Genomic DNA, 14,167 nt, shown 5'->3' on the forward strand with positions numbered 1-14,167 from the left:
AATATTTCCCATATCTTTACCCTTTAAGGTCATCTTAGAGAAATAAGCCTGTGTTGAAAGAGAAGAATTCTTACGTCATGTTTTACGGGCATAGATAGGTACAGTTTTGCTTTATGAGATGTGACAAAAAAGTGATCAGTTGCAAAGTTGACCTTCATTCGTCACTAATTTGAGACAGACACATTATTCTAAATTGTCAGGAGCCAGAGCGAAGTTTTTCGAGCCTTCGCAAGCAGCAAGCTGGGAGGAAGCTTGCCTTTTATTGAAAGACAGTAGTGTCAGACTCCCGGATAGGCACTTTTCTTATTTAATCCTCAACATCGCCCAGAAAGGTGGTGTTCCTAAATATGGATGAGGAAGTGGAGCCTCAAAGAGGCCTCCCTGACCGAGCAGATGGCCCGAGGAGACGGGTGGTGTTGCTCAGAGCTGTCGCCAGTGCGCGAGCCCGCGATGTCCTGCCCGACACCCCGCCACCCCCCACCCCCCGTGTTCTTCCTCACCCACAAGGCCTGCCCCACCTTCAAGGCTGATGTCACATGGTCTGTACATGCACGCTCACCACCAGAGGCAGGGGCAGCAGCCCCCACGTACTGCCCTCATTTCAGGAAAAGGGGGACACGTTGAACTGAAGGGTCAGCATCTTTACCGAGCCACGCTGGGGCCGAGTTACTGTGGCCACGCCGTATATGAGCCACGCTTTGCTTAACTTGGGTTTTTCTCCGTGCCTCGGAGTACTGGTCGGCTCACACGGGGGAAGACAGATCCGGCGTCAGGAGAGGTCGTATCGTGCGATGCAGCATGGGCTTTGAAGGCGGACTGTTTGAGTCCGAAACCTTCCCCATTTAACTTTGCGATCTCAGAGTCCGTTTCCTCGCTGTAGACAAGGAGGTTCATACGTTTGTTGAAAGATTGGGAGGAACAGTTAACTTATAAAAAACACCTAACGCAGTGACCGGCAGATCATAGGCCCTCCATAAATGGTAGTTAGGATTATGATTACCCCCTGACCTTTGGAGAGGAGAGAGTCCCGATTTTGTTTTCCTGTGTCAACAGTTTCTTTTTTCTTCTCCATGGGAATCTGTGGCGGGTCCTCTGACCCTTGGAGCACTTGTTTCTATAATTCAGAATAATATTTTTGAGGAGTTTATGGAAACTAAATGTTCTCCTGAGTTCTTGCCAGTCTGTACTGTAATTGGGGGCTTTATAAGGTTGAAAATAGCGCAGACGAACCTTTGTTCCAGCGTTTGTGGGTTGTTTTGAAATCGAAGGAGTGACCTTACACACTTCCAATTTTTCTAGAAGTATATATACTTGTACAGCTGCAGGCTTTAAAAAATTGTGCTCTGTCATTTTTCCAATTAGTGTTAAGGTCACAAAAATGCAATTCTGAAATGGTACAAGCGTTTTCTCCCCCCCGCCCCTTTTATCAGATACGATTCATTAGTTCAGTCCCAAGCCAGGGAGCTCTCCCTTCAAAGACAGCAGATTAAGGACAGCCATGGCATCTGTGTCATTTACCGTCGACATATGAACACCGTGATTAAGGCATTTGAGGAGTTGCTACAGGCCAGCGACGTGGATCGCTACGTGGCCGAGGGCTTCCAGGAGCAGCTGAATCAGTGTGCGGAGCTACTCGAGAAACTGGAAAAGCTGTTCCTCGACGGTGGTAAGTAGGGCAGGGGCTTGCGAGTCTTAAGACACAGCATTTATCGGTCTAAGACTTCTCGGCAGTACTTAGCTCTGCTCTGATGAGGGGACAGCGGACCCACACTAGCTGCTGTCCCTTCCGGTGACTGCTTCCAGCGGCTGGTGGTCCTCACTGCTCCAGACCCGGGGTCCGGCTGGGGAGGGACACCCCTCCAGTGCCCGCCACATGGCTGCTCCAGATTTTCAAGAGAAGATGGGAATCGGGTTTTTTTTTTTTTTTTTTTTTTTTTCCGAGGGGGAGGAAGGTAAGAACTCTTGAGTTTTAAATGTTGGCAACAACAGACAAAACAAGCAAACAAAAAAACCCCAAACATTTATCGGTTAAAAAAAATCTATTCAAGGGTCAGAGGTGGTTTAGAGCAAGGATGAAAGAAAGCCTCTGCTAAACAGTCACTATGTGCTAGGCACTTAAATAGGGGCTGTTGCATTTAAGTAAAAAAATAATCATTTGCAATTCTTTTGAGACTAGAACGAGAATTCTCTTACACTCTTTACCCAGCCTCATCAGTTTTGCCGTGTTCGCTCTGTCGTTTTCTCTCTCTGCCTATATTCAGATCTTCCTCGATTTGTGATGGGGTCGCATCCCGGCAGACTCATCACGAGTTAAAAGTATCATAAGCCAAGAACGCATATAACACCCCAACCTCCCAACACCATCGCTTAGCCCAGCCCAGCTGAAGCGTGCTCAGAACACCTACAGTAGCCCACTGTTGGGCCCTGTCCCGTCGCGCAGAGCCCATTTTATAGTGAGGTGTTGAGTACCTCGTGTTATATGCCCAACGCCCTGCTGAAAGCGAGAATCAGAATGTCTGTGTGGGTCCAGAATGGTTGTATCAGTTATTTCCCCTCGTGATGATGGGGCTGACTGGGAACCGCAGCTCACCGTCTCTGCCCGGAGCCAGGAGGGAGGATCGTACCGCATGTCCCCGGCTCGGGAAAAGATCAAAATTCAGCATCTGCAGCCCAGTCCTTACTGGGTGCCTGTTGCTTTCACACCGTCCTGAAGTCAAAACCTGTAAGCTGAACCCTCGTAAGTCAGGGACCACCTGTGTATGCACGTATATACACGCATACGTATGCATATATGTGCGCACATACATTATTATTATTATTGTTATTTTCTAAGACTTTATGTTATTTTAAAGTGGGCTTCACACCCAGCACGGAGCCCGATATGGGGCTTGAGCCCAAGGTTCTGAGATCAAGACCTGAGCTGAGATCAAGAGTCGGACGCTTAACCAACCGAGCCACCCAGGTGTCCCCCCCCCCGCCCCCTGCTGTTTTTTAAGATTTTATTTTTAAGTAATCTCTGCACCCAACGTGGGGCTCGAACTCACAACCCCGAGATCAAGAGTTGCACGCTCCACCGACTGAGCCAGCCAGACACCCCACATTATTATGATTATGATTGTTATCTTCTCCTAACCCTCTGAGGATGGATTGATGGTTTCCTGTCCTTTCCCCCTAGATGTGTCAGTGTGTGGCCCCACACACTGGAGACCCTCTCTTAGCCAAAACACCGCTGCTAAATTCATGACACAGTATCATCGTCTCATATACAGTCTATACTAAAATTTCGCTAATTGATTCAATAATGTCTTTTATGAATTTTATTCCTGATTCTGTTCCAGGACCCACTCCCTACGTTACATCAAGTTGTCTGTCTCTCTGGTTTCCTTTAATCGGGGGTAGTCGTTCACCCTTTGTCTTTCATGACACGGACCTATTTGAAGAGTTCAGGCCAGTGCCCCAGTTTGGGATTATCTGTTTCTTTAGGATTAAGTTAGGAAAATTAGATGAGATTATGTGATTTGGGGAAGAATACGATGGTAAGTATTGTGTTCTCATGGTATCGTGTTCATGAGGCGCGTGCCATTAGTTTGTCCCGTTTTTTGCGAAAATAACTTTTGACCATTTGGTTGAGCTGATATGCGTCAGGTTTCTCCACTCTAAATGACAACATTTCCCTGTGTCATATAGAAGCAGTTAGTGGGAGGTACTTTGTAACCTTGTAAATACTTGGTTCCTCTTCAAATTTGTACTCGAGGTTTGCACAACGTTCCTTGCCTCTGTTATTAATTAATGACTACGATGGTGGCCACCTGGTGGTTTTTTTTTTTTTTCCTGACGTCGTTATTTTGTCTTCATTTCTTATTAGATGGCGTCTGTAGAAGGGTAAACTCTTCCTTTACCTGCCCTTTTTTATTCCTGTATTTGTTGTTTGTTTATTAGCAGTGTGGACTTAGTTTAGGTTCTTATTTTATTCAGGAGACTATTACTCATTCTGTCATTCATCCCGATGCTCAAATTGTTCCTCATTTGGCAAGTGGCAATTCCTTTTGACGGGTCTCCATCTTTTGGAGGAGCTTCCTTCTGTACATCTGTGCATCCTGGCACAAAAAAGATGTTCCAGCTCCATTGATACTGTCCCTGCCCCCGAATCAACCATTTCTCCAAGTAGCCCTGGTTCATCTTAAAGGGGAATGCTATGTAAAAACTATGATTTGGAGGGAGCGCCTGGGTGGCTCAGTCGGTTGAGCGTCTGACTTCGGCTCAGGTCATGATCTCGTGGCCTGTGAGTTTGAGCCCCACGTCGGGCTCTGTGCTGACAGCTCGGAGCCTGGCACCTGCTTCGGATCCTGTGTCTCCCTCTCTCTCTGCCTCTCCCCCACTCATGCTGTCTCTCTCTCTCTCTCTGTCAAAAATAAATAAACATTAAAAAACAACAACGGCAACTATGCTTTGGGGCTGTGTAGGTTCATTGCTACTAGGGGATCATTGTTTCTAGACCCTTTAGCAGGCGGGACTAGAATATAGCTCACATGCATACACATGATATGTATAACAACATGTAATTTATTTTAAAAATCGTTATCTCACAGTGGGGCCTCCAATTCCATCCAGCCCACCGTGCCCTTTATTGCTGTTTCCACTTCTGTATTTGTGTTTCCTGTCTCCAACAGCGAGAATCCTGGCTCTCACATCAGTATGTCCGCTCCTTTGCTTAGTTCTCTGAGACACACAGATAGTTCCAGAATTGTCCCATCCTTAGCACTGTGAAAAGCAAACCTACTAAGAGATCAGTTCTTTTAGTTTTTAGGCTAAGGGTATGTAGTCAGGTGTTAAATTGAAAAGTTACTGGATTTCATTCTTTCTGCAGTGTTGTTAGGATATTCGTGTGCAATATAATTAGATTTATTTGTTTCCATTTGTGCTCAGTTTTAGGGTTAGGGTTCCCCTCCCGTTTTTACTGATTTCATTTTATGTTTTGAATATGAAAAATATTAAGGTGGTTCTCAAGCTAAAACTTTCTCCATTGAAATTGCCTCTATGAAGTCATTATTTTTGTCCCTCTCCTTTATATCCATGAGTATCCATGAGTATGACTTTCTAGTGCCCCTTTCTCAAACCTTCGGGAACTGGGCTTTTAGGCATCCCAGCCCCTCCACGGGATGGGCATGTGCCCGAGACACTAACACCTTCCACTTTGCTCAATCCGGTGATCGCTTTTGGATGGCACCTCACCCAGACTCACAGCAGTATTTTTTGGATGTGGCCCGTCCCTCCCTCCTGGGGGAGATCCTTTCCTCCCTGGGCTTCTAGGAGGACACCACCCAGAGCCAGTTCTCCTCCCACCCCACTGGCCGCACCTCGGAGGTTCTGCCTTCCACACGTACTGCAAATCTGACCGATCTCCCCTTCCTCGTGGCTGCTGCGGCTCCAGTGGATTATTCCAGGCCTGGCCTCCCCGGCCTTCCGGCCTCCACCTGTGTCCTGCCACGGTCCATTTCCGTACAAGAGACAGAGTGATCTTTTCAAAATGTAATCAGGTCCTGTTCCTTCTGCTCAAAATCAAAGGCTTTCCTATGTGAGTTGTAAGAGTTAAATAATGAGCATGAAGCCTTGACTCAGCGCTGGGTCCGTGGCTCCTATGCGCTCCGTGCTTGCTCATAGCCATACCTGTTGTGAGCGGGGGGCTTACTCCTCAGAACAACCTGTTTTACTTGAGGAACTTAGCCTTACAGAGGAAAGTCAGTTGCTCAAAGTTATAACTGACTTGGTGAAACCAAGATTTGACCTTAGTTCTTCTGTCTTTGTACATACAAAACAGATGACTCACGAGGGTCCACCTATATTCTACTTAATTTCAAGATAGAACGTGGGATAGTTTGGGTTTCTGGGTCTAGCGAGCTTTTCCTGATTTTTTTTTTACAGAACCTAACAGCTCAGGCCTGTTGCACATTGATTGTCCTAGGACCAGCTCCCCAGGACCCTGGGGGCCAGGACACGGTAGCAGTTGACTTTTCCCAGCTTTGCGAAACCCACTTTCTTCTGACTAAGGGTTTCCAAATAAGCTAGTTTCCATTGTATTATTGGAGAAATAACTGGGTCCTCAAGATAGAGCTGTATCTTCCAGGCCCGAGGCGTTTTTCTGTTTGTCTCTCTTCTTCCTGCAAGCCCTCAACCGGCCTGAGGAGGTGGGAAGCCTGGGAAGCCGAGAAAGACTGCCTCTGGCACCAGCTGCCCTCCCTCACTCATCCAGCCGCCCCCCCTTGATTTATTTTTTCGTTATTTATTTACCTTGACAAGCCCAAGGAGATCTCACTTCTTGTTTCTTGCTGGTTCTGGAAGTAGAAAGCACTTCAGGCTTAGCAGACAACACAAACACAGAACTTTATTTTCTTGTATACAAAAGGCGTAAAAGTCTCAGGTACTTCTCTCTAACTTCCTTTCTTAGAGAGTAAAATGTAACCAAGGTGGGTCTTTCTTGGATGCTATCCGAGGGGTCTGGCTCCTGCATTATGAAAGGAGCTTATTGTAAAGTAGTTTTATATTTGAGGTAATTGCATGGCATGAGTTCCTAAAAGTTTTAAATATAACCTTTTTTTTTTTTATGAATACAAAGCAGTACTTGTTTATGGTAGAATACCAGATAAGCAAATACTCCTATAATTGCATTATTTGTACAGCAAAGATGAACACCCTGGAATTTATACTTTCAGTTCTGTTTTATACGTATATGTATTTTTTGTGGAACTAGAACTCTTTGCAGCCTTTCCCTCTGTCCAGTTGTAGATAATAAATATTAACCTACATTGTAAGTTTTAGTGACTGCAGAGCATTCTTGTGTATGAATGTCCCGTAATTCACTTAATCATTCCCCATTAGGTGGACATTTAGATTGTTTCCAGTTTGGGGCTATTGAAAGAACACCATGCTGGAATCTTTGTACATATCCCTGCTTTCCTTTAATAATATTTAGTTGGTAGGGTGATGGTGTGGTTTCTCACTCCTTGTAAGGATGAGAGCCGGGTGTGTTTTCTAGCTTCACAAGCTAGGGATTTCACTAGGGGTCCAGAACCCTGCAAGATTTTTCTGCCTCTGTGCATTTTTCTGAGATGAGGATCTGCAAATTTCAGATTCTAAAAGTGGGTTGGGAGCCAAAGTAGATGGAGAACCGGGGTTGCAGTCCCAGGTTTTCCACTGTGTCCTCGTCCGGAGTGCCCCCCAAGGCCAGTAGCGTAAATGAGGAAGACGGCGTTGTCGCCAGGAATGTCTGAGTAAGCACTGGGGAAGATGGTAGGAGATGGTGAGGTAGCCTCTTTCCTCCACCAGCTCACCAGGTTTGTCAGGGTTTAGCCACATGAATAGAAGGCAGCCGCTGGGGTCCTATCTCTTGACTCTCCTCTGCCTGCAGGAAGAACCTAAACTGTTCATTACTTTCAAGGCCTCCCACAGTCTGCCTTGCCTAGCCCACTACCGTCTCGATGGTGGTGGTGTTGGTGGTGATGATGATGGGGAAACCATGAGGAAGGCTGGTCTTTAGCAGCTGCATGTTGTATGCTAGGCATTGTTCTCAGCCTAGGAGAAGGTACGGTTCATCACCTTCATTTAAAATTGTTTTAACGTTTATTTTTGAGAGAGAGACAGAGAGCAAGCAGGGGAGGGGCAGAGAGAGAGGGAGACCCAGAATCCGAAGCAGGCTCCAGGCTCTGAGCCGTCAGCACAGAGCCCGACGCGGGGCTCGAACTCACAGACCCGAGATCATGACCCGAGCCGAAGTCGGACGCTTGTCTGACTGAACCACCCAGCGCCCCCATCATCTTCATTTAAGAAACAAGGAACAGAGAAGTTAACATACTGGCTCAGGGTTGCACTAGGTGTAGCAGGGTCTGGATTTGAGCCCGGGCAGTTTGCTTCCACAGCCTGAACTCCTGACCGCCATGATGTGGTACTTCTCACACTCTTGTCACTTCGGGTGTCTGGTCTGTACTTCTGTGCTGTGGGCCTTGCTTGCAACTCCCCACTTCTGGGACTTCGTTCAAACCACTCCCTTTGCTAGCAGGCTTTCACTGTCTCTTCCCTTCTAGAAAGCTTCTAGGAAGCTTTCTTTGTTCACCCCAGGTGGAAGCAAGACTGTTTGGTTTTTTATTCTGGGTTGTTCGTAGCTTGCACATGACAATTACGTCCAGCCTTGTAAAGGACACTCTGCCAGGGTGGACAGAACAGACCCCTTTGGAGCCAGACAGACTTGAGTTCAAATCTCAGCTTTATGGTTCTCTTATCCCTTTCATGGTCAGATTTCCTCTGTGAGGGAATACTACCTGTCTCGCGGAGTTATTTCTGAGGATTAAATGAGATTATTTCAAGTGTCTGTATCCTGCCTGACCAATCTTGGGAGCTCAGGAGGTGACAGCAGTGATTTCTCGTGAGCATATTTTATTTCTTTTTTTTTTTTTTTAATTATTTTTTTCAACGTTTATTTATTTTGGGGACAGAGAGAGACAGAGCATGAACAGGGGAGGGGCAGAGAGAGAGGGAGACACAGAATCGGAAACAGGCTCCAGGCTCCGAGCCATCAGCCCAGAGCCCGACGCGGGGCTCGAACTCACGGACCGCGAGATCGTGACCTGGCTGAAGTCGGACGCTTAACCGACTGCGCCACCCAGGCGCCCCATAGCATATTTTATTTCTTGAGAGCATAAACTCCTGGAAGATGGGGGCCTCGTCTCGTCCCAGCCTTCCAAACTAGGCCGGGGCCATACATGTAGTGCCCAGTCAGGATTTGAGGGCAATACTGCTAGTTTTGTGTGGTTTGGATCTTACGCTGGGGCTCCCTTCCATTCTGTGTCTGACTCTGTCTGACCCGCCTAGTAGGGACCTGGAGGGAGAGGTATCTCTGAGCTCGGAAGGGAAGTCTTCCAGGAGGAAGGGGTATTGGAGGGGTATTCCGTATTGGAAGGATTCATAGTTGATGGGGAGAGGTATTTTGGGAGCCGTAATGGGCATGCGGGGTCGAGTTAGCATGGTGAACCAGGCTGTCCGGTAAAATGGAACATTTTTCCTCCTAAGTAGCCCTGGGATCTGCCCTCCACGTAGCGCCTTAGCTGCTTCCTATCTGCATACAGCAGCCCTTTCCTGCCTCAAATATCTGTCTGTCGTTACCTCCTCTAAATTTGCCCCGATGGTCCAGGCTGGGTCATGTTCATTTCTTCTGTGCGCCCTCCCGTGGTATCCCGTGCTGTCCCTTGTCACAGCTCAGTAGTGTAATTGTCTTTTGGGTCTCTTGTCCCCACTCAGCTGTGAACTCAACGAGGGTCGGATGGCCCCTCAGTCATCTCTGTATCCTCAGTGTCCAGCACGGGCACCGGGAGGAGAGTGTAAGCACGTTACACAAATTACTGGTGGACGGAAAGGAAGAAACATTTGGGCCGTGGAGGAGATGCCAGGCTATGATATTTGAACCGGGTTCTCTACGACCGGTGGACTTTGAGCAAAGGAGTCCTGTTTCAAAAGAGGCCTCTCAAATGGAGGCAGCATACGCGATGGACCGGTGCAGGGAGGAGGGCGGGTCGGCCAGTCCTGCAGGTCCCGCGTGATAATTCTCGTGTTCACATGTGGAGCGGGTGACTAGACGCGTTTTTATTTGACAAGGTGAGGCCCCCGCCACGACCCAGCTTTTAGGCGTAGCGGTAAGATTTGCCTGAAAGATGGAAGCGGTGCCTTGATGCCACGCTCCCTAAGCTGTTGGAACAGCCGGACAGATGGTACCTGTCACCTGTGTGGAGCGGTTTCCACCGCGAAGTTCACCGCACCACTCGTAATGACGTCCCTGTGACTGCACGCTAACCATTTGTCGTTTGGTTTTAAAGAACTCTGTTGTGGCTGGGGAATGGGCAGGATACAGTTGTTGAGTCCTTACAGACTCCTCAAAGGACGTCCTGTTTGAAGACAGAGACACCCGTGCTTTGGTTGGTCTCAGGACACTTCTTCTGTGGTCGTGGATTTTATTAAGGAATTGAGGAGAGGTGGTTTTTTTTGTTGTTGTTTTTTGTTTTTTGTTGTTTTTTTTTTTTTGATAGTTACAAGATGAATTTTTGGTCGGAAGTCCCAGAGTGCTTAAAGCCTGCCCCCGACCAGTGGCACCCTGCCCTGTGCGGTTTCCGAGGCGTGTGTCTGTGCTCCTGGAGGGCGATTGCACGGTGAGGCAGGCTGTGATGCTATCGTGTGCTAGGCTGGTACGTGTAGACTGCTGGGTCCCTTGGAGGGCCGGGCTGGGCAGATGGGCCATCCTCAGGGTTTTAGGGCCAGAATCTTACCAGCTGAATGTTGGTAAGCAGCCCTGTGCAGGTGCGAGACCATGCCGAGTTGTTCTAACAGCACTTGTCGCTGCCTGTTTACGGGGGTCTTGCCGCCCAGGACTGCAAGTCAGCGTCTTGGACATAGACCCGGTCAAATGGATATTTCCCCTCTTGACCAGGAATGTAGAAGACGGAAAGGTGGGACCACTGTGGTAGGGGCCTACTGTCCCTGTGGTAGTGCCCTACCGTCCACTGTGGTAGGGGCCTGTCAACCTCTCTCTGCCTTTTGGGGAGCCACAGTGTCACTGCATTTTTGATCAGGATGTAACCAAGAGGATCAAGACCTAGTTTTGTGGTTGAGCTAGCCCTGGAGTATCTCTGAATCCTTTGCTTCACTGGAGCATGTATTCAAGTAGGTGATCGAGTGTGAGTTGAGCAGAGTAAGAGGGGCCCCATCACACCTTCTGGATTTGCACCTCTTTTCTGTACAATGGAAATCCTGCCACTGTTCCGGACGGGGTCAGTGTCAAGGAGCCATCTTTGGGGCCGGGCACCTGATCTCGGGGGCCTGGCTGGCCCTCTCCCGGTGCCCGCCGATGCCATGCCATGGCAGGTGACTCTCAAGCCCTCGGGACATCGTGCTGGCTCTCGGTGCCCGTGGCTGTGCTGCTGGGGTGCTGAGGGGGCCCCGAGAGCAACACCAGCCGGCCCCGGGAGCACGCGGTGGGGACCACGAGGCACGAGGCAAACACGCGAGGCTCCGGGTGCTCCTTTCCTCTGCGCTGTGGTGTTCGAGAACTTTCCCTTTTAGGAGTAGTTTTGAAAATGGTATGTGTGGGTGCACTTTAATTATAGTCTCGTGTTTCAAGTACGGCCACAGAAGGGTTTGTTTTTTCCTTTAGCCACACGTTAGCTTCTTCAAAGAGCTCATCCCAGGCTGCAATTTCCAGAGTTCTGAAGTATTTTTAACATGAAGTTGTTAGTCTCTTTGAAATCTGGGCTCCCGTGTTTCCTTTCAGACAGCAAACGGGGCCGTGCAGGGGGAGCCGAGCGTCGTCTTCCCAGCTACGTTTCGAGCTTTATTTTGTTGTCTTTCCCCATTTCTTGTAGTCATTCTCCTGCTGCAGGCGCTGGCTTACTCAGCTGCACTCACATACTCCTCTGCCTGCTAATCCCACTTCTGAGAGTCTTTCCTGAGGAAATCATTTAAATGCAGATAAAGCTGTATGTACAAAGATGTGTATTTCCTTTACTTATAAAAGTGCAAAATCGGAGATGACCTAAATGTCAAATAAAGGGACCGGCAGAAACTGGTACATGCATGCCTACAGTGGAATATTAATGCAGCCATTAAAACTTACATTTCTAAAGCAGATTCAGTAAGAAAAATGCTTCTAATAATAAAATTCGAAGGGAAAACAATTAAGCCCCAGTGCAGCGTCACCCAGGCCAAAATGCGTGGAAAAAAAGGATGGAAGGAAGTCCACGGCATGTCTGTTGTAGGTACCTGGAGGACGGTCATGTTCTTTTTCTTGTCTCTGTTACCCGTTTCCTGTAATGAGGATATATTGTGTTGAGAGTTTTAGAGAAGGAAAAAGAGCATGCACCCAGCAGCGCCTTTGTGATCGCTTTTTAGATTCAGGGCTGTCCCGTCCCTCCAGAACTGGTGCCAGAGCAGTGATGAAGGAGGAGCCTGTGGTCTGAATGGGTTCTCGGTCATCCTACTTGAAATACCCGGGATTGTTAGAAAAAGTGTTTAAACAAATGGAACAGGGCCTCTGCGGATGTATGAGTCAGAGATTATTAGGGATCACTTGGGGTTTGTTTGTTTGTTTGTTTGTTTGTTTGTTTGTTTTTTAATGTTTTCCTTCTTCTTGATGTTCTTTCTGCTCCCAGGGAAATCGGTTGAAGTGGAAATGAGCACCCAGGATGAACCGACGGAGAGGTGAGTGTGTGGCGTTCGGGAAGAAGACGGCGGTTGGTCGGTCTGCTGGGTACACTGTGGCTCCCTCCCGTTCAGTGAGTCCCCCGCCTCTTGTACGTGAAGCGTAAACAGCGGTGAAACTGACGGTGCCCTCGCAAAGCGAGCAGTTTACGCTGTGTTTCCCGCAGCCTTCAGTCAGTCGTTTTAGGTCACTCGTGGCATTTCTCTGTTAGGTTCTGTGACTGGGACGACACGTTCCTTCTGACGGCCCCTGGGTACCTGCAGGCTAAACGTCACATGCCTTAGCCTGACACTTGAGGCCCTCCTCGGTCTGACCCGTCTTTCTGTCATGTTCCCCGTGCTGCGGTCTTATCTGACCTGTTGCTGTCCTCCAGCCCGTGCCTGGACACGAGCCGTATGCTCGACTTCTTCCTGTTGTAGTTTGGAAGTCCTTCAGTAGAGTCGGCGTTCGTGGCGATGAACCTGGCTCTCCCCGGTGCCCCCGTCTCTCTACGACTTCCCGGGATCAGCGATTCTTCCTGTAGCACTTGGTACATCGTCACATTGCAGCACTTACCACCTGGCGATGTGACGCTTCCTGCATTTACCTTCCCGCTCCCAGAATTCCCCGGAACGGGAAAGCGGCTAGCCTATAACCGGGTGTTGACGTGTGTCCACTGCTGCTCTAGGCATTCGCGTTCATTATTTCTGACCCTAGGAGGCAAGCATTATTGTTCCCATTTTAGGGCGAGGAACCTGAGGGTCAGAGTTGCATGCTTGCCTTGAAAAGGCAGAGCTGGTGTTTGAACCTGAGTCTGTCATACTCCTGAGGTCTTATTACCGCAAATTGCCTTTTTGGGGACAGAGACTGTGTCTCGAATTCCAGCCCCAAGTGTGTAGCATATAGTTGGAGTTCACAGAACGCTCATGGAATAAATGTATACTTTCTTAGTTTGCCTCGATGGCTCACAGGGAGGGTCAAGGTGTTGTCCTCCTCTGTTTACTGGTTAGAGGTTCTGACTGTTGTTAGTGCTATGGGTATTTCCCTCGTCTTTGGAGCAGCGACCCTTTGGGCTTCTGGGGCTAAGATAAAGAAGTAGAGACCAGTCTGTGGTGCAGAATTGTAGATTTTATGGGCATGTTGAAGGCCACATCATCAGAGTGAGCAGGTGGGGAGGCATCACTGCTCACCGGAGGATGTTTTAATCAGAGCTTCTGTGAGTTTGGAAGAAAACTCCTTTCCCACTGTAGTATTTTTGCAGATCCCTCCCGGTTCGACCCTCTGCTCCCATCCTTCTAATAACGGATCACATTGCAGTGGCGGGCTGTGGAGAGGGCAAGCAAGGCCTCCAGGGTGGAGGCGGTCGTAACTGAGAGCTAAAGGATGAGGCCAGGGGCAGGGATTGCCGGAGAGTGTCCGTGTGCGAGGCGAGGGAGACGTGGCCCTGCGAGCTGGTGCTGGGAACGTAAGGGTCAAGGCCAGAGGACAGGCAGGGCCTTGCTGGACTGGTCCTCAGATTCTCTGTTAAGAGCGCAGATTCTGTGCTGCAGGAAGAGGGGAGTCTTTGAAGGAGGGTAAGCTGGGGCCAGGCAAGAGATTTGCTATTGTGAAAGACGCCCGCCCGTGGTTGCTTGGAGAATGGGCTGCGGGGCGGGGCGGGGAGGGGGGGGTGCGTGGAGCCTCTTTCAGCCCCCTTAACCATGTGTCACCCTTCCCGTTTCCGACAGGTTTGTTTCTTTTCCTTCTGTTCTGCCTTTTTCAGCTGTAGGCTTAGCGCTCACAGGGGTCACTCCTAAGCTAATTAAATGGGTGCCCTTGGCCCATTCGGCACTTTGGCAAGGCAGCGACAAGCCCGTGCGTCCATCACACTGTCTGGGCGAAGTTGCATCTGGTGTTTACCTGTTAATGAATGCGTGGCAGCTCCGGAGTCCTTTGCTCTTGTCTGCGCTCATG

General features: G+C 48.9%; 1 protein-coding gene across 6 annotated transcripts in view; it reads left to right on the forward strand.

Moving 5' to 3' along the window:
- Positions 1-14,167, forward strand: part of CDK5RAP2 (CDK5 regulatory subunit associated protein 2) — a 171,121-nt gene that overhangs the window by 125,726 nt on the left and 31,228 nt on the right. For 5 of the 6 annotated variants that reach the window (XR_007146266.1, XR_007146265.1, XM_047829741.1 and 2 more), the window contains 2 exons: positions 1,431-1,666; positions 12,186-12,234. Coding sequence is in view for 4 of the 6 variants with exons in the window: in XM_047829741.1 (XP_047685697.1) it covers positions 1,431-1,666; positions 12,186-12,234 (285 nt within the window). In the remaining 2 variants the exon portion in view is untranslated. The remainder of the gene's footprint in view (positions 1-1,430; positions 1,667-12,185; positions 12,235-14,167) is intronic. The other variant, XM_047829742.1, reaches the window with a different exon arrangement.

This window comes from Prionailurus viverrinus, chromosome D4 (assembly GCF_022837055.1).
Source record: "Prionailurus viverrinus isolate Anna chromosome D4, UM_Priviv_1.0, whole genome shotgun sequence".
NCBI classification, from domain to species: Eukaryota; Metazoa; Chordata; class Mammalia; order Carnivora; family Felidae; genus Prionailurus; species Prionailurus viverrinus.